The sequence below is a fragment of the Natator depressus genome, chromosome 10 (genome assembly GCF_965152275.1).
Source record: "Natator depressus isolate rNatDep1 chromosome 10, rNatDep2.hap1, whole genome shotgun sequence".
NCBI lineage: Eukaryota > Metazoa > Chordata > Testudines > Cheloniidae > Natator > Natator depressus.
The window spans coordinates 6,523,673-6,543,849 of NC_134243.1; the positions used below are offsets into that span (position 1 = coordinate 6,523,673).

General features: G+C 48.1%; 1 protein-coding gene across 1 annotated transcript in view; it reads left to right on the forward strand.

Annotated features, from left to right (window-relative positions):
- CACNA1H (calcium voltage-gated channel subunit alpha1 H) overlaps positions 1-20,177 on the forward strand; it is a 477,272-nt gene that overhangs the window by 330,834 nt on the left and 126,261 nt on the right. Inside the window, exons 8-10 of the mRNA XM_074965057.1 lie at positions 8,812-8,904; positions 11,499-12,288; positions 19,048-19,457. Of these exons, the coding sequence (XP_074821158.1) occupies positions 8,812-8,904; positions 11,499-12,288; positions 19,048-19,457 (1,293 nt within the window). The remainder of the gene's footprint in view (positions 1-8,811; positions 8,905-11,498; positions 12,289-19,047; positions 19,458-20,177) is intronic.

Sequence of the window (20,177 nt, forward strand, 5' to 3'; positions counted from 1 at the left end):
TGGTAGAAACCACCTGGAAAGGAGGGAGTGGTGTTGGTTGTCTTCACTGCGGGGGTGGGGGGGGAAGGAAAGGAGTGTGTCCTTAACTTATATGTCCTTAACTCAGACCATGGTACATTGACCTGATAACCACTTGTTTATCAGAGAAAGCCTGCAGCGTATGAACCATGTTTGCTGGAGCCACGTCTGTATACATCAAACATTAAGGTCATCGGCAGGCATCAAACTCAGGGCTTTCAACAGTAGAAGCACAAGCCTCTACAGCTTCAACTTAAGGGCTGACTCTGTTAGCTGGCACTACATAGCAGACTTTGATCCTCACTGGGACCAAGAGTGAGAGGGAAGCTTGATCAGATGTACCCATTGAAGTCAATGGGAGTCTTTCCATTGACTGCAATGGGCTATGAATCAGGCCCTAAGGCAGCCTGATAATATTTTTCTTTTTCTCCAGAGAAGTAGTTCCCAGTTTTGCTTTTAAACTGAGTTCACTTTGAAATTAGAAACTCCTTTTCCGTGGGGAGCCACTCATTGGAGTAGAATCAAGAAAGAGAAGGTGGGGGGAGGTGCTCATAAGCTTTCAGGAACTTTTGAATATTTAGGTCCAAATTCTGCCCTCTGGTGTAAGCTTGCATTCTCATTGAGCTCAGGAGGATTGCATGGTTACTGGGCACAGAATTAGGTTGATGATCAGGAAAGCAGCTGGGCAAATGAGAGATTTTTGGTTAAATGATCATTCTGAAAAATCCGTTGCTTCATGTCAAAGCCAAAAATGAGGGTTTTTTAGAAATTTTGTGTTTAAAAAAATAAAAGTTTGAGGTCAAACAAAACATTGTTTCGGTTTTGAGCATTTTTAAACATTTCTTATTTTTTAAAGTGAAATAAAAGGCCATTTTGAATCAAAAAATAGAAGCATTTTGTTTTGAAAAAAATCAAAATGAAACGCTTCAAATTTTCCGAAAGTTTGGGGTTTTCTCCCCCTAAATTTGCTAAATATTTTGGTGTCACCAAATTTGCATTTTTCACTGGAAAAAAGGTTTCGTTGAAACATCACCCAGCTCTAAAAGGGAGCCTTTCTTTGAACAGGGCTATGGGGGAAAATGGCTGATGTTTGAAACTTAGCATAGAAGCGGTCTGTGTTTCGCATAGGGTGGGAAAAAGTTACTTTTTAATCACTTCTGAGCATTTCTGGGTATCTAATAAGATTTTAACATTTCCTTTGTGACAACACTGCACCATTTTACTGTCCTTCCTGACAGTCCCAGTGATAAGAATTCCTGGGACCCTGTGCTAGAACAGAGGCTGCTAACAGGCCACTCCTGGGACAGTTTGTGTTTTTTGTTTTGGTTTAGGGGTTTTTTTTGCCACAAGGGGACTGCGTCTCATTGAAAACTCAGCATTGGATCTGAGAGTCAAGCTGGGTTCTTTCTATTTTGTGCAATCTTCTATATTGTCGCCAATCCTAGACCCAACTAAATGTGTTAGAGATCTGGTAAGAGTATTATTGAGCTGTCCAATTATATAATATGCGTCTACGATTCCATTGGCTGTAGGAGGGAAAAAAGAGAACCCAGCTTAACTTTCAGATGCCTGTGTGACTTTGCAATGCTGGATATTGGTGGGGAAAGAATGACAGCATCCTTTTATTTGTAAATGGAGTGAATTTCGTCCAGAGCCACTGAAAGAAAATGAACATGAGGCTCCACAATGCTGATTTTTTTTGCAATCACTTTTCAGAGTAAATTGACGCTCTGCAAGACTCCCAAGTTTTACGAGAAGGTTAAATATGCTTTGCAAAGTAAGGCAAGCCTCAAAGTGCAGGAATACCTATTCAAAGGATATTACTCAGAAAGTAATAAAGGCTGTTTTTCTGCCCGTAGAGATTACTTAACAGCGTGTGTCATGAGGAAATAATTAAAATTATGAAATGGACTTGAAAAATATAGTTTGTGATTTGATTAGCTGCCAAGCACGCTGCATCGGAAAAGTAATACTCCATTATTCACTGTTCAGAGCTTGTTAGCCAAATCAATATGCCCATGAAAGGGCAAAATACATAGAAAAAGGGCCTTCAAAAATGCATGTTAAAGGCCTTGTAAATTTACTGAGAGCATCGCGGTAATTAATTAGCTCCAACAGTTTATGATATCATCGAAACTCATCTTGACAAGGTTCATAAAATCCTCCTAGTGGGGCCAGCAAAATTGAGAGATAAGCAGTGTAAAAAACAGAGCAGATCACAGACTCTCCGTCTAATCACCGTAATGGATTTTGATGCAGATAGTCTCCATCTTGCACAAAAAGAACCCAGCTTGAGCAGCTAGAAAGGCTGAGTGGAAATGTGTATATTTGAATATAGATGTAAGTGTTGACTGATATATCAATTAAGATGATCCTGGCATGCAAGGATCTCAAAACATTTTGCAAATGTTTAGGATTCAATCCTGTGTTAGACCCTGATTCAGTAAGGCAAGCATATGCTTAAGTGCTTTGCTGAATCAGGTCCTAAACTTTTGAAATGAACAAGCAAGGGACTTGACTAAGGTGTCAGAGCTTGATCTAACTATTAGGCAACATTTTCCTGCCAAACATAGTAAGAACAGCTCTACATGTAAAGCTAGTTCAAGTGATTACAAAAGCAGAGGTTCCCAGTGTTTAAGGTCTAGTGCCAGGGATGAGGCCAGAATTTAGCAGGCTGTGCATTTAGTACTTAGCTTGTAGGCTTCCCTTCACAAGGTAGTTTTTGCAAACTTCTCCATTGATTAGCAGGACTTCAAGGTTCATTTCTATCTGCAGCAGTCCATCTGGCACTCACCGTTAGTGCTTTACAATATACCGAGAAGACTTAAGTGTTTCAAAAGTAACACTGACTTTCCTAATTAAAGGAGTGTGTGGGGTTTGGGTTTTTTCCCTCTTTCAAAAAGTACACTAAAGAGAAGAAAAACCTGACCTCGAGCTGGACTGTGTCCAAGTCTGTGCATACACTTTGGCAGAGCTTGGAGACCATGCTTTTGTGGTGAAAACTTGTAGACGCGCAGTAAGAAATACTTCCAGAAAGAGATTTAAAGTGATCTGGGGACTGACCGAAAAAAACGAGGTAAACTGTCTCCCATTGAACAGCGAGGATGCCTGAGTTAATAGCTACTGGCTTTAATCTACAGCTCCCTTGTGACTTTAGGTCTAAAGTCTTAGGCTGATTCTGATTGACTTGAACAGAAGGCCTGATTCTGCTCCCACTTACACTGCTATAAATCAATGGCATTACGACAGTGTAAACATAGCAGGAGAAGCAGTCCCAGGATAACTGAGGTTTTGTCTTCACTACAAAGTTTTTCTGGCCTAGCTATGTCAGCAAGGGGTGTGAAAAACTCATAACCCCTAGCAAAAACCCTAGTGTAGACACACAGAATCCTTTTGCCAGTATAGCTTATGTTGTTCAAGGAGGTGATTTAACTGCACCACCAACTCCTCCTTTCTGTCGGTATAACCTGCCTCTCCACGAGAGGCTTTGCCGGAATAGTTTATACCAGTATGGCTGTGCCCGAGGAACATTTTTAGTGTAGACGAGCCCTAAGGGAGGGCTTGTGTACGCAGTGCGTTACTCCGCGCCAGAAGGGTACGCGTTTTAACCCACGCTAGCATATCGTGCGCTAAGTGGCCATATGAACCCTGGTGGCACCCACTAAAAGTTTCCCTAGTGCACGGTAACATAGGGCTGTTTGCAACTGGGCTACATTAGTGCACACTAGGGAGCTTTTAGTGCACACCAGCAGGATCCACATGGGCCAGTTATTGTGTGACACGCTAGTGTGGACTAAAATGTATACCCCGCTGGTGCAGACTCAAGCACCGTGGAATCAGGCCCAGAGAGACTTTGTTGTTGTGATTCTCCTCTCTCGCCCATTGTGCACCAGGATAATGCCATCGAGTAACTTCTGATTTAGGGCCTGAGGCAAAGGTAAATGAAGTCAAAGCGTGTCTTTCCATTAGCTCCAGCGAGCTTTGGACCAAGTCCTTGCACTGATGTGAGCAGAGAATCAGGCCCTGGCATGTAAATTGCTGGGACAAGATGCAGGGTTTTAGTACCCACTTCTGTTGGGATTTGGGTGGTTTAATCCACCCCTCACCAAGCTGACAACATACATATGAGTGTTAAGGGAGTGGTAAAAGCGGGCAGGGAGGTTGGATGGATAATCCAGTGTCTGTCCTATAGGACCTTCATCTGTCTAGGATGACAGCTCCATTTTCTGCCCAGGAAGGTCAATCTTCATAAACCAAATCCCTTCCTGATGCTAAGGGGAACTTTTCTTTCCCTCTCCATCTCCAGCATGTTATTGCAATTGGCAGCGGCCTGCGAGACTAGCTTGCCAATCATCTTAATTGAATCTTTCAGCTATTTCCTTCCAGCTGCCGTTTTTGGTTTGCTGCGTATCTCGCACAAATCTTTTTCATCAGAGCAGAATTAGGAAACGTGTTTCTTGCTGCCTTATCTCTGTTGATAAATAATTGCATATTGCATCTATGGGAGGCTTTGAACTGGTACGTTTTGGAGGGGCTGTTTAATACGTCTGTCTGTGAACGATTCTGACTTGAACCGAATTTAATTATTGAGCACGGATTGACACAATTGCAAAGCACTGGGAAAGGTGCTTTGGGCCCTTGGAAGACATTTAAAAGGGGCTTGGAGGAACAAATGGGGCTAGTGTCAACTGGATTAATCACAAAGGAGACTGGAAGCGGGAGGGGAGTAATTTCCATTTAATAGAGTAGGTGATAGTACATTCAGGGTGCCCGAAGGGGGAGTCATAGGCAGTACAGTGCTGAAAAGAAATCAGATTTTTATGGGCAATATAGAGTATTCTTGACCTAATCTCCAACTGTTTTTGGTCTGGGGACATAAATAAGGGATCAAATTCTGTTCTCCAATGGGCACCGTCAATCCAGAGCAATCCCATGAAAGTTAATAGTTACTGGATTTGGATTTACACCAGTGTACTCTGGAATTTCACTATGGACAGCTCAGTTTGTTCCAAAGAATCAACCTGTTTAGTTCATTTTATCTAAACCAGTGATGGACAAAAGCCCCGGAGCCTGATTCTCCCTATATTAAAACAGGTGAAAATTCTATTTCAACTCACATTGAGCCTTTACACTGCCAGCTTTGCCTAATGGGGCCTTAGTGTAAATGAGAGGCTCTAAAAGTATAGAGGCTTCTTTCAGCTCAGACAATTATCCACCTGGTGGATTTTGCCCTACCTGTGTGATTAGAAAAAGGAGCTGGGCATCTTGTGAGGACCAAGGTTGCTGATGAGATTTCCAGTGGTTCCTGGTTCCAGCCACCTTAGAAATCCCTCAGGAATAAACTTTCCAAGGGTATTTCTGCATTTGACATTGTGTGTGCATTGTGAGAATGAATCCACCTGGAGCCAGTCACACCTGTCGGTCTGCATCACGTTGTTTTGCAAGCAGCTCAGCAATGCGAGTCCTAATTACACCTTGAATATTCTGGGAGCTGGGTGAGTGTTTTCGGCCCACTGCAGCAGAAATCTGGTGTGTTGATTGACAGCAACTGGAAATGATGTGTAATGCACGAGAAAAAACCCCGCGATTAATGTAAAGATTCAGTTCTCCCTCACCACGCACGCTCCCGAGTTCCTGAAGCTGTTTCTCAGGCACTGCACTTCATAGTGCCTCAAGCACTTGACCGCAGAGTGGCCGTCGTTGAGATGCCTCTGCCGTTTAATCATTTTACTACATTCGATTTGAGGTTTGCCAGCCAAAATCCAATTCAGTGAAGAGGTACAGCCAATATGTTTTGGGTCCCTGGGCTCATTTTTCATCACCAAGTGGATAGAACACCTGTTACCACAGCTGTTACAGCGCGACTCCAAAAGACTCATTGAAAGAAGGGAGAGAGGGTATCAAATAAAACCTTGAGCACTACAGTGGAGCCTGCCTTCTTGGGTGACTGGCAGCAGTTTGATATACATTAAGAGCTGTGTTCTCTTGCACTTTATCAACCAAAAAGCTCTAGAAACCAGCATTTCTGATATCTCCCAATACAAATCTTCAGTAGGGTTGCCAGGTGTCCAGCTTTCGACCGGAATACCTGGTCGAAAAGGGACCCTGGCAGCTCCTGTCAGCACCACTGACTGGGCTGTTAAAAGTCCGGTTGACACAGGGTCGGCAGGCTCCCTGCTTGGCTCCATGTGGCTCTCCAGAAACAGCGACATGGTTCTACTGCTCCTAGGCAGAGGAACGACCATGGGGGCTCCGTGCACTGCCCGTGCCCGGCCCCAAGTGCTCGCTCCACAGCTCCCATTGTCCAGGAAGCGCAGCCAATGGGAGCTGTGGGGGTGGTGCCTGCGGGCGGAGGCAACGCGTAGAGCTGCCTGGCCGCGCCTCTGCCTAGGAGCCAAGGGACATGTCGCCACTTGCGGGGAGCTGCCAGAGGAAAGAGCTGATCGGATCCGGCACCCCAAAACCCCTCCAGTGCCCCAACCCCTGCCCCAGCCCCCTCCCACACCCAAACTCCCTCCCAGAGCCCACGCCACGCACCCCCTCCCGTGCCCCAGCCCTAAGCCCCCTCCTGCATCCAACCTCCCTCCCTCCATTGGTAAGTATAACTCTTAGTTAACCGGAATTTTTGACTAACCAGCACCCTCCATGCCCCCAACATGCCGGATAACAAAGCTTTTACTGTATTACCATGCTGGCTGCCAACTTAAGCTCCTTGGATTCCCTGTGAAATAGCACAAGCAATTAGTGCTGGAGACGATCCTCTGCCTGGCATGGCACATGCCTGCCAGGGACTCAGATGAAAGAAATTTTGTTCTGTGCAAATGTTTCGTCCACATTCAACACAAGGCAGAAAACAGCAGATTCAGAGCCTGAGCCTGCTGTCATGTCAGTTTTACACGGTTGAATCAGATAGAGTTACTCTTGACTTCCAGTGACTGAAGTGAGAAGAGAATCAGGTGTGTGTAGTTTTCTGTCTCTTTAAACTATCTTCCCTTCAGCACATGTGTAAACCAAGGGACAGTGAAGTGATGGGGCAAGATGATGGAAACTTTCTGTTCCACCAGGTTTGGGGTGATCATGGGTACCAGTGTTGTGAGAACACTAACGGTTATGCTGTTGCATATAAAATCAAACAACAAAGACCCATGTTTATTTCAGCTCCATTAGAAAAACAAAGGAGGAAAGGACGTACATATCAATGGGAATGTCTACACTGCAATGTAGGCTTAGGGTTAGTGGACCTCAAGTCAGCGGACTCTGGGTTAGCGAACCCAGGGCTTGAGCATCTACACTGATTGTCAAACCTAGGTTAGGAATTTTCTAACCTGGGCCCGAACCCAGGACTCCAGCACCCACACTGCAGTACGCAGACCTGAATCCAGCCACCAATATCCCAGATTTCCTTGCGCCCTCCCAAAATGTGGCCACTCTAGCCCTTTATTCGTGGTGCAGCATGGGAAAACTTGACTGTCCAGAAGACAAAGAAAGTTGGCCCATAGGATTGACGGGCTCCCAAAGCACAAATCCAGTGGGGCTGCGTCTACACTGCAAAGCAATAGCGTTTGAACCCTGGCTTGACTCAGGGTCAGAACCTTCATCCCTTTGGCGTCCTGAGATCCTGGGTCCAAGCCCTGGGTTAGTGTGATTTGTGTGCAGACAGAGGGCGGGTTAGGCTTGAGCTTGAGTTTGAACCCTGGGTTTACATTGCAGTGTAGACATACCCTATATTCCTTGCAAATGCCATTCTCCCACTTTAAGGCTACTTATGCAATACCAACTAATGTGGAAGAAGTCAGACTGACTCTCTCTCAATGGCCGTCACCAGCACTTTGCACAGAGTCCTTTTATAATCTACCTGCAGATATGCCTATACGCACATTAGGCCTGATTCTGATCTCATTCACACCAGTGTCAATCAAGAGTAACTGTAGGGCCATCAAGGATCTCAGTTACCCCATTTCAAATGTGGTGTAACTCTGGAGGAATATCATCTAAGTCCGAATGGAGCTAGTCCAAAGGCTGGTGTGTAACCTAGGACAGAATTTGGCCCTGGCTCTAGTTTACCGCCAGTAAATTCAGAAACAGGTGTATTGGTTGTGCAAAGAAGGCAAGATCAGATCCAGCACAGGGCGTGAAATGCTGAATGAATGTTCGGCTGCATTTTAATTAAATAAATAGCTTGGATGATGCAGCGGCTGTTACTTTGCTCTGAACACTGGCTGCTTAGTGTTAATTAAATCCTCAGCTCCTTTCCTAAGGAATAAGAGATTGAAAACACAAGGATGTAATTGATTCACCATTTAATTTAAGTAACTTTCTTTCATTCAGTTTGCCACGGTGCCAACAATAATGTGATTTTAATAGTAAGCTTTGGAGTAGATATTGCAAAGAACTGAGGTAAAAAAATAGAACCTCTTTAAAATCAGGAGCATCTCACTTTAAGGGCAACGGAACCAACAGACCAAGGTAGATTTCATGTCCCTGTCTGTAGCTTTGCTGCAGGGCCTTCTGTAAGTTCTGCTTTGCGCTGGCTCTGAACCAGTGCTCCGGCTGTTTCATTGTGTTGTTTTATCAGTTTGAATCATGCTTGATTCCTTTGAAACCTTAGGCCAGTCTCTTGGCCAATTGTGTAGCACTTATTACTGTGATGCTAAGCCAGTGAGGAAAGAATTACTGCGAGAACAGTGACCGACTTTGCAAAGTGATAAGTAACAGGCGTCCGCAAGAAGTTTGACATTAACTCTGATCCTAATTGTAACTTGTTCTTTTTTCCTCTTCTTTCTCTCCCCGTAGGTTATAACCCTGGAAGGATGGGTGGACATCATGTATTATGTTATGGATGCGCATTCTTTTTACAATTTTATATATTTTATATTGCTTATAATAGTAAGTATGACTCACTGGACACGCGCACTCCCCCGCTCCTCGTTGGTAAAGTTGTGTAAGGGCCCTTTCCTGGAGAAGAGCCACGTGTTGTGATTATGACCCTATCAGCATGTCATTCCGGCCACGAGAACACTCTGCAAACCCTGGGTGTCATCATAAAGGTGGTTTTACTGCTGTGGGTGGGAGATTATGCCACGAAAAGCTTTGTCCTGCCTAGCAACGTATAGGATGCATTGCTGCGGCTTGTCAAACCATATAGGCCCCTCCCCTCCCTCTCTCTCGCTCTCCGAGTCTCGATCTTATAACCTTGACTTCTCCTGGCTGTCGTGCCTTGTTGCCAGGACTGCTAACGAGAATAAGCAGCACACGTCTCTTGCTTCCCACTCCCTAGCCTCCTTGACATTCCAGAAGGCAATTTGTTTGTATTAGAAAGGAACTACTTGTGTAGAACCCCAGATGCCGGATTATTAGCAGAAATGTCTCCGGCAAGATGGCCTGAGACATCTACCCAGCAGCTATGGGTGTAATTTCCAACACTTACAGAACTACATGCACTGGCTTTGAGGCTGCTGTGCTCTGGTGGTTAGTGCATAGGGCTGGGAACCAGGAGTCCTGGGCTTCTATTCGGGACTCCCTCGAACATTTCTGCATGTTCATAGCCCATCAGCAAAACCAGAAGGTGACTGATTGGGGCCGAGGGTGGCACCCTTGGTTCTTCCCAGAGAGCGCCCAGGCTGAAGTTAAAGACTGGAGATTTTCACTGCACATCAGTAACCCAGTGATTTCTCCAGAGGAGGCATAGAACAATGGCCCAGATTAAAGCCATAGATTTTCTGCTGAGCCCAGCACACGGGCAACAGCACCTTGAGTCTACCTCTTGATGTGAGTCACTTTAAGTCTCGGTGCATTGGTTCTCGGAACAGGAATGCTGGACGTTTCCCTGAGGTTGATCTTTTGCAGCGTGCTAACCAGGGAAATGAGAGGGAAGGGCAGGGAGAGAAGGGGCAAAGCCAGCATGACACCGTATCCACCAGCATGGCCTTCAGCAAAGCAAAGAGAGGGGGTCCGTTGTGTTCTGTCCTTGTGGAGAACCTCACAATCCCTTTTAAGTGCCACTACCCTTGGCTAGCCCTGTCTCCCTCCTCTTAGAGGGATACTATGTTCCCATCAGGCAATGTGACCTGAATAGAAAGCAAGCAGAGCCTCGTTCTTGACCATGAAATGTAAGTCACCGGACTGGAGAAGGGTCTTAGTCTGCATCCTAGCTACTGTCCGAACACAGACGGTAAGATGTTTCGTTCGGACACACATACATAGAAAGACCAGACATCAAGTGGTGCTTTTATTTACTGATTTCATTTTGGTTAATGGACTGATTTCAGCGCACCCGTGGCAGTGTCTCTGGGCACCTGTGAAAACCACGCCCAGTGTAGATGAATATGCATATACAGCTCCGAGTGGGGGTAGGCCAGTGAGCGGACTCACTGGCTGGGGAAGGGCCAATAAAGATCCCAACTCTGCAGGTTATTTCACATCTCTTGCCTCAGGCCTTGCTTTATTTCGAGAGACAAACCTCTGAATCAGACCGCCTCGACTCAAACTCTGGGTAGCAACGACACAAGGACTTTCCAGCGTCAGCCAGCTGGGAGGAGAGCGGGTGATGCCTACACTGCAGCTGGAGGTGTAATTTCCAGCACAGGTAGCTGTAGGTGCACTAGCTTTGATGGAGTCAGCACATTAAAAATAGCAGTGTAGCCACCATGGCACAAGCGGCAGGATGGGCTAGACACCTGAGTACATTCCAAGGGGTTTTGGGTGGGATTGTACTGGGGCCGCTAGCTCTTCCCGCTGCCTGCACCACCGCAGCTACACGGTATTTTTAGTGTGCTGCCTTGGTCAGAGCTAGCGCAGGTATGTCTACCCAAGCTGGAAATTAGAGCTCCAGTGTAGGCGTTCCCTTTGTCTTAACACCAGCTTCCCCTTTCCTTTTATGACCCTGCTCGGATCAGCTATGGGGTTGGCAGCCATTTATTAACTGCTTCTCTGCTGGAGCACCTTTACTCTTTGTCACGAGGGGCTAAACCTGAAAGGACTCTCCAAATGGGGGGTTTGAATCCTGGCTGGTGTCTCAGACATCAGAGTACATCATGCCGATAGGTAAGTGAGTTAAAAGGAAAAGAGGAAATATTGGCAGTTCCAGTATAAGAGAGAGAGTGAAACACAGACTACAGAACTTCCGCTCTGCACGTTGGCCAGCTGCTTGCTAATTAAATGGCGTACTTCTCGGCAGTCCTTTGGTTAAATTTTGTTTTGCAAGTCCCACTATAACCTATGCCAGTCTTGGGTTTGAGGGCCGGGTGTTTAAAAGTAAAGATCTCCCTCGTTGCCCCTGAAATAGCTTAAAAGAGCTTACCTGCAAATTAATTAATACAGCACTTGGTTCTCCAACAGCAGTCCTGGGTATTCAGCATGATGGTCAAATCCTGATATTAAAATGAGCCCAGCAAATCTTGTGACTCCCCTGGGGCAATTGAGTGGGTTTGGTGGGTGCCTCTTGGTAAAATTGCTGATCCCTCTCTTCTTGGCTTCCCCAGGTGGGCTCTTTCTTCATGATTAACTTGTGCCTGGTTGTGATAGCAACGCAGTTTTCTGAAACAAAGCAGCGGGAGAACCAGCTGATGAAGGAGCAGCGTGCCCGCTACCTCTCCAACGACAGCACAATCGCCAGCTTCTCGGAGCCGGGCAGCTGCTACGATGAGCTCCTCAAATATATCTGCCACATCTTCAGGAAGGTAAAGCGGCGGACGTTACGCCTGTACAACAACTGGCAGAGCAAGCGCCGGAAAAAGGTCACCCCCAACAGTGCCCCCAGCGGGCAAAGCCGCAGAAGCAAAAAACGCATCACCTCCATCCACCACCTCATCCACCACCATCACCACCATCACCACCACTACCACATCAGCAATGGGAGCCCTCGGGGGCTCCGCTCCAACCCTGAGATCTGTGACCTGGAGCTGAAGGCCATGAAGTCTGGGAGCCAACTGATGCTTCCATCTCCATCCCCCAACCTGCATAGCCCTCCTCCTCATGTGGATTCAGAGTCTGTCCATAGCATTTACCATGCCGACTGCCACGTGGAAGGACCCCAGGTGAAATGCAAGTCTTCCAATGCCTCTGCAAGTATTAAACTGACCGCTGGGCTCACCACCAACCATGGCAATATGAATTATCCAACCATCTTGCCTTCTCCAGCTAGCAAAGCCAGTTCTGCCCCGGTACCCAATGGGAAGGAAGGTGGCAGCACCCCTGTGGCCATGGTTAATAGCCCTGTGAGTTTGAATGCAGCTCCTTTTGAGAAGCTCCATCAACTGATGGGAGAGCATGGTAAGAACAAAGGATTTGACATCCTGCTTGGAATTAGTGGACAAGGGGCGAATGGTCAGATGGGATTTGTAGGAAAGGGTCTTCAAGGGCAAACTAGAGCCCAATTTCATATCTTCATGCGAGCTCCGACCTGCCTTCTAACTGGGGATGGGTGAACCTCACAGGGGTCGGAGTTCAGGTTCTGGGTAGCCAACCACCCAAGAGTTTGCATGCTTGTCTAAAGCACATCAGGACTAGCCCAACTTCTTGGTTCTGAAAAATGGAGGCTGAAGAGAGAGAACAGGCTTTGTATTGGGGCCCTGTTGGAACCCGGAGGAAAATAAAAATCCTGGGGAGAAAAAGTGAAGCCAGCGCGTAGCTGTGGGCAAAGGGTCAGACTGGTTCTTAGTCCATCAGAATCAGTTTGACTGTTTCTCATGAAGAGCCACAGTCCTCACTTAAGCTAGTGGGGAATCCTGGGCAGACTGCAGGGTTTGGGTCAATGAGGTTGCACTAGTGCAGGTGTAAACTTGAAGCCTTTCTCCCCTGTCCCTCTCCCCTCTGATTTCCAGGTACTTGTCCCTGCAAAATTGGGTTCAGAACAGGATGTACCTTGGGCTCCTATTTTATATTTGTTTGTCTGTTTGTTGCCATATAAAATGCCCCTTGCCCACACTGAGACCTGCTGCAAATACAGGAAAAAATCAGGGATTGTTAATCATGAAGTCTGTATTGGGACAAGTGGGGGGAACGGATGAAATCTCCGGAGCAGTGACATGAGGGCAAAGCCATGAAAGGTGTGGGGCGCTAACTGGAGAGCAGATGGGTGCACATAGGAGATTTCCTGAACAGTGTAAGCAGAGAAGCCAGGAATAAGGCAAGTTCTGGGCTGTACACTTTGTTATGCCCTGCCTTCTGCTTGCTGGCTGGTTTGAAGCATCCAGCATGAATGCGCAGACAGTGAGCCCTAAGCAAGACTGACCGCCTCTTTCTCACTGCTATGAAACAAACAGCTAGTCGCTTTTCACCCAGAGAACAGTGTTCCCTTGAGTTTCCCTCCTCGCTCCCACCCAAAATGAAAACCGACTGCCTGGAATCTGGTCTCCAGTGTGGCAGTGATGAATGAGGATAGAATGGACCAGAGGAAAGGTACTGTAAAGCATCTGGTCCTCCAAATCAGCAGCCTGGCAGGTTCTGCTCCGAGCAGAAGCAGCCAGCCCTGGTGGCTTCGTTTATTTCCGATCTCTGATCTTTTGTCCCTGACGTTGCGAACCCTCGGTCTCGCTCCTTGTCAGCCTCTGATCAACTGATTTATCAAAGTAAACCGCTGCCTTTGGAGTAGTTTCTCTTGCTGTTCTGTGCATATCCCCCTGGGCAGCTGGCTTCCAAGGAAAGCTTGGATGTCAGCCATCTACGCTGCATGAGTTTTGCCCCATGTGCAGACTGTGTTGCACCTCTTCGGGCACGTTTCTCGAGGCTTTGGTTAGAAGGGGAGAGCCCACTCTACATGCTGCACCATTCCATGTGCTCATTCGCAAGTCCAGAAGGGGACAGGAAAATGAATCTCTGTAAATGAAAAGAAAGATGGAAAGAGAAGCTTCTTACAGAGACCCCAAACCTGTGGGGTTCTGCTGTGCAGTGGGGAGAGGTATGGTTGCCATATGCTAGTACTCAACAGAGGGGTGTGGGAGCAGCAGAGCCACATAAGTTTGGATCCTCTAATCTTCCCCGTCTTCCGTTTCTCCCTGCACAGGGGAATGTACAGGGCTGCAAAGCTACTGCAGCCTCAGAGCTCTTTTAAATCAGGGAAAGGACAGCATTAACGTTGAACACACACACATCTCATGAACTCTTTCAGCCTACGTATCCCTAATTGTACGTTGTGTGTGGCCACATTCAGCATTGCTGACTCTCACGGTTTTATTGTGAGTTTCATAATATTTGTTGCTTTTCTTAAAACCCCAGCTGCTGGAATCATGGGATTATGAGAGACTCTTAGCTTCCTTTTTTTTAAAAAAACCAGTGTCTAGCCCTCAAGGTGGCAGAGAAAAGATGGAAAACTTGAACTCTAAAGCCTAAAACTACAAAAAGTAAATGAAAAGACCCCACATTATTATTTTTAAAATCTCATAATTTCTAAGTCAGTCTCGTGATCTTTTATGTTTGTGGCTCTCAGTACAGTTTATATTCATCCACGCATGTGTACACACACAACTATTTATACTAGTGATGTAGCTGTTAAGAGTACTAAGTATGTCTTGTGGGTCTGATTTAAGGTTGTTTGTGAAATATGTTGGGTAACTTTTTCCATGTCGTTGTTTTGAACTGAATGCACAAACGGGTAAAGCTCATGAAATTATTTATATAAATTACATTCACTGGACACTTGCACCCTTTTAAAATGCTCACGGGCAAGAGGGGTTCGTTGTAAGTTCTTCTGTTGCTTATGCAAGGGTTTTATATTCATCAATGGCATGGCCTTAACTCTATAAGTTAACGAAGGCTAGAGTGTGAGAATCTGTATTTCCTTTGAGATAAAAGCCCATGCTCCTGGAAAGCAAAGAAATGGTTCCAGGGCCGTTGCTTGAAACTCACAGTCCAAGCCAGAGGTTGGTCCTGCTGATGCGCACAAAGAGCCCTGTTCTCTGTGCTTTTATGTGAGATAAGGCAGTGCCGGATTCACCTTTCACTTAACACCCACGTGAATTCAGGGGAACACCAGTGACGTCACTGCATTTTAATTTGGCTCAGCATTCTTCAAAGACCTTGCTATTAATAATGCCATTAATAATAATACCCTGTGTGTACAGAGTCCCTTTCAACCCTAAGGATACCAAAGAACTTTATATACTCTACCAGAATCGTATCATCACTCGCTGAAGTGCAGTCCCCTACAGGGTGGAACACGGCAGCTGCTTGTCAGTGAACTGCAGTGCTGCAGAACAGTTGACAATAGGAAGTAAAGAAGATGATTATCAGGCATCTCTTGGTCACTTGGAAGGGGGATGTTTCTAGGGGGAAGGAAAGTCGAGTGGAATTCCTGGTGGAAATCCCTGTGACTCGAAGCCACCCAGATGAGCACATACCTACTCTTGCCTCCTCAGCTTCCAAATCTGATTTCCAGCTTGACCAGTCTACTGTCCGATCCCTATCCCATTGGTAGGGCGGCCACTCATGCAGCCCCAGAACACCGGACATTTTCGTACTTCCAGGAATAGTGTCAGCCTCTCCCCAGCGTGACCCCACCTCTACCAGCGTGAGGTCACGCCACATGAGGGCTCCATTTTGAAGAACAAGCTACGTCATCCCTCACATGCATGGCATCCTCCAGCCGTGACACTGGACGAACCATTTAAAAATGGGATTGTCTGGCTTAAAATTGTCTGAATGGCTTGCCTTACCCAGTGGCCAGACAGCTTGAAGGTAGGGTTGCCAGGTGTCTGGTTTTCGACTGGAACACCTGGTCGAAAGGGGATCCTGGCGGCTCTGGTCAGCACCACAAAAGTCCATTAAAAGTCCGGTTGGTGGCGCAGCGGGGCTTAGGCAGGCTCTCCCTACCGGGCTCCGCGTGGCTCCCCAGAAGCAGCGACATGTCCCTTGGCTCTGAGGCAGAGGCGTGGCCCCTGCCCTGAGTGCCAGCTCCGCAGCTCCTATTGGCCGGGAACCGCAGCCCATGGGAGCTGCGGAGGTGGTGCTTGCAGGCGAAGGCAGCGTGCACCACACACAGCCGCCTGGCTGCACCTCACCGCCGAGAGACATGTTGCCACTTCCAGGGAGCCACCTGAGGTAAGTGCTGCCCAGAGCCTGCACCCCTCACCGCCTCCCCAGCCCTCTAGTCCAGCCCTGAGTCCCCTCCCACACCCAAACTTCCTCCCGGAGCTCGCACCCCTCACTCCCTCCCACAGCCCAACTCCCTGCTCCAGCCCTGAGTCCTCTCCCTCACCCAAACTTCCACCCAGAGCCTGCAGCCTGAACTCCCTCCCGTGCCTCAACCCCCTGCCCCAGCTCAGAAACCCCTTCCCGCACTCCAAACCCCTCAGCCCCAGCCCGGAGAAAATGAGCAAGTGAGTGAGGGGTGGGAGAGAGAGTGAACACCGGGGGGGTGACGGAATGAGCGGGGGTGGGGCCTTGGGGCCGGGCCGGAGTCTTGGGGAAGGGGCACAAAAGGGGGCGGGACTAGGGAATTTGGTTTTGTGCAATTAGAACGTTAGCACCCTACTTGAAGGTGGAGGCAGACAGCAGTTGTGTGGGGTTGGGGAGGCCTTGAAATGGGAAGAAAGGGAGGTGACTCCCTTCGAAACCATCACCCCAAGAAATATTTGCAGGGACACTAAAACAGCTGGAGAGGCACGTTAAGAAGGCAGGGAAAGGAGTATTTAAATTGATCCAATTAAGCAAGAGCTTCATAGCCCCTAGTTCCCTCTACTTGCAACTGCTGGTGACTAATAATTCCACCACTGCTGGTCCTTGCTTCAAAAAACAGAGCGTGGCGCTACGTCGAGGGGTCTCTCAGCTGCTGAGAAGCGGCTCCAGCCGGTGCTCAGCGATGGACCCATGCTAGATTCCTCACCGTGCTGGAGGGATTAGACACTGAAGCCGGTTGGTGAGCTCCATCTGGCATTCCTGGCTTCCATCTCAATCGGAATAGTCGAAAGGGCTGCCTCACTTATCTCCCTGCACCTTCCCAGGCGGGAAGAAGGAACAGAGTGGAATCCAATCCTGGCAAGCCATGTGCAAAACAGAAACACTTGAAAGATAATTGGGTGCATTAGCAAGGCATTAAGGGCCGGGGAGCTCACAGTCCTGTCTGAGAAGGGGCCTGGTGTAATCGAGAAGGGATGTGATTGGGGGAGCGTATTCTCCCTTTTTGTGCTGTGGAATTGAGCAAAATGAAGTACAGTCTGTTCCTAAGAGTGCGTGTGCCCTGCAATGTTGTGAGGTTATTTGAGCAGGCAGCCAAGGAGACTCTGGTGCTCTGAAGACATCTGCGGCGCCAGTGTTTTTTGTATCATTGTTAACACTTTGATAGCATTTAAGAGGCACGAGCCATGTGCTCTAGCATGCGTACTTCCGAAGCAGCTGCGTGGTCATTTCTCCTCGGATCTGCTTCTGCATTTCTAAATCACTGTGTAAATTAGCAAAGAGAGGAGCTGACATGGCCTAGTGTGTGGACTCAGAGGGAGAGGGAAAATACCTCTGACCTCTTGGGATCTTTGGCATGATTACCAGAAATCTCCAGAGAGCCCATTCTCCTGAGGTGATCAGCCCAGTTTTGCGGGCCTGTGATTTCTGGGTAAGGTTCAGTGAAGCAGCCAGTCTTTCAATTTCTCATCATAACCCAACTTTCAGACCTTGTGAGAGAAGTGATGGCTTTTTCTGTCTCCTCCTGGAGTATTAGACAGCAGGGGTCTAAATCATGACGGTAATACTGCTGTGGCCCTGTTGTGTTTTAGGCCCACAGCCATTATTATCTGATGGCTCTTGGGTGGCCTCCCTGAAATGAGTTGGTGGGTTGCAGTCTTTTTCTCAGTGGAGAGGGCCAAGCTCTTCAAACATGACGAGTTGACTTTGGTGCCCAACTTGAGGGACCTCACAAGGGACTTTAAGAAAGGGCCTTTGAAGATCAGGCTCCTTTATGGTGTCTCCAGGCGGGCACCCAAAATTACTCATCCGCATCCCCAGAATCGGCGGTTAGCCCCTTTCTTGGCAGACTCAGCGCACAGGCCCCTGTCTGAGCATGCTCAGGAGCTGAACTAACCTCTTCCCTCCAAGCTGATCCCTTCCCACCAAGCACGTTATGTAGGAGGGGAGCGTTACCGTGCTGTTGCCTGCCCTGTATTTATCTGACTCTCGCACATGAGTCTGGTTCAGGTTCCAGTCGGGTGAAGGTTCAGGTCAATTCATCTCCAGGGGCTCATTGCGTTGGTCTGTAAAGACCTCCCGGTTAGGCACATCCTCTCCATGCTGGGTAGGCAGCACCACCACCGTGTCCAGCTTCTGGGAGGGCTGCCCCATTTTCTCCCCACGCCAGCAAACACTGTTACAGATTGGACTGAAAAATCCAGCCCTTGCACGCCCGTTCGAAATAGCCACAACTCCCGCTGTGCCGTGCCTGCAAGAAATTCAAATGAAAGTTTCAAAAAAGCTTGAAAGGAAAGGAGGGGTGAGGAGACATCAAAGCAGCCATTGCTGAGATGTTTAATTGGTAGCCGTCCTTGTTCCCCCCCATGCCTCTCCCCTCCTCTCCTTAACTTGGCTTGTTATGGGAATTGAAGGGTCCTCTAAATCTGGCATAATTTTCAGGCAGCACTAGGATTGCCATTAATGATAGACCATTGGGTTTAATAAAAGTGAATGGAAAGTGTGCGGTATGCCACTCAACTGCAGCAGAGTGCAAAGAGATCACCATGTGCTGGGGGAGAACTGCCCTATCTAGGGCTAGAGAGCTGAAGCAAGGAAGCTAAGGGGTACTTGTGGAACTTGAAGGAGGGGAGACAGGGATAAAAGGGGAGACTATGGAAAAAATTCGACCAAATTAGAGGCCGTTATAGATTTGAAGGCCAGCAGGGACCATTATGAGCACCCAGTCTGACCTCCTGAATGGCACGGGCCGAAGAACCTCCCCCAGGGAGCCTAGCATCAAGCCCGTGATGTCTGGTGGAGCTAGAGCAGATCCATCTTGTTTGTTATAAGATGACATGTCCATGGAAAACGGGAGATTGTGGGAGTAAGGTGGGAGTTAATTCCGCTGCTGACCCTGTGCGCGTCCCTTGATTGCAGGTCTGTGTAGGACTTCCAGCAGGCTGTCGGGTTTGAACATGCCGTGCCCTCTGCCCAGCCCCCAACCCAGCACCCTGACTTGCGAACTCCAGAACTGCCCCTACTGTGCTAACATCCTGGAGGATCCCGAGTTTGAGTTCAGTGAGTCCGACAGCTACGACTCTGACAACAACGGCGTCTACGAATTCACGCAGGACCTGAGGCACGGAGACCAAAGAGATCAGATCCAGCAGCAGAGGAATAAGAAGAGGAAGAAGAAGAAACCAAAGGAGAGGAATAAAGTCGCTAGACTTTGGGTGGCTTTTGGCAACAAGCTGAAAAGGATTGTGGAGAGCAAGTATTTCAACCGGGGGATTATGATCGCCATTCTGATCAACACGCTGAGCATGGGAATTGAGTATCACGAGCAGGTGAGTAAACTCGCCCCAATGACTGTTGCTTTCCTTTTCTTTTTGTTGGGCTGCGCGTGCTGCTTTGCATAGAAAGGAAACTAAGTCACACAACTGGGATTTTGAGTTTTACAGTCTGAGCGTCAACAGCTGATGTGATCTAGATCAAGCGCCCGCTTACAGCAAGTGGCAACGGGAATGGTTTCTGAATAGTGAATACATGCAAGGGAATTGTCAGCTGCTCACAGCTGAGAACGGAAAATAAGGGCAGGGGTCCGAGCCTTCAAACCATGGGCGGTGGGTATCAAAGGCCAGGGGAGGCTAAGCCTCCCCTAGCCCAGGCCGTGGCCCTGTCCATGTTCCACCCCAAAGCCCCACCTCTCTACCGTGAAGCCAGTGAAGGCTCAGTTCCAGCCGGCGGCCTGGAGCTTGAGCCAGCCAGGGCCTGGGGCTGCCCTGCAGCTCAGGCCAGCCCATGGGTTGGGCCAGAGGGTCGGGCTGGTGCTGGGGCCAGCGGCTCGGCCTGGAACTCAGTGGCGGGGGGGTACTGGGCTCCTCCAGCAGTACGGGCTGGGGGGATTGGGCTCCTCCGGCTGCAGGGCCGGCGGGGTTAGCCTCCCTGAAGTGGGGATTAACTCACCACCCAATGCTTCAAACCATTATGCAGGCGCTTAACCGATGGCAAGTACGTACGTATGTGTAATGGTTTGCAGGATCGGGGTCTGTATTCATGGAATAAAT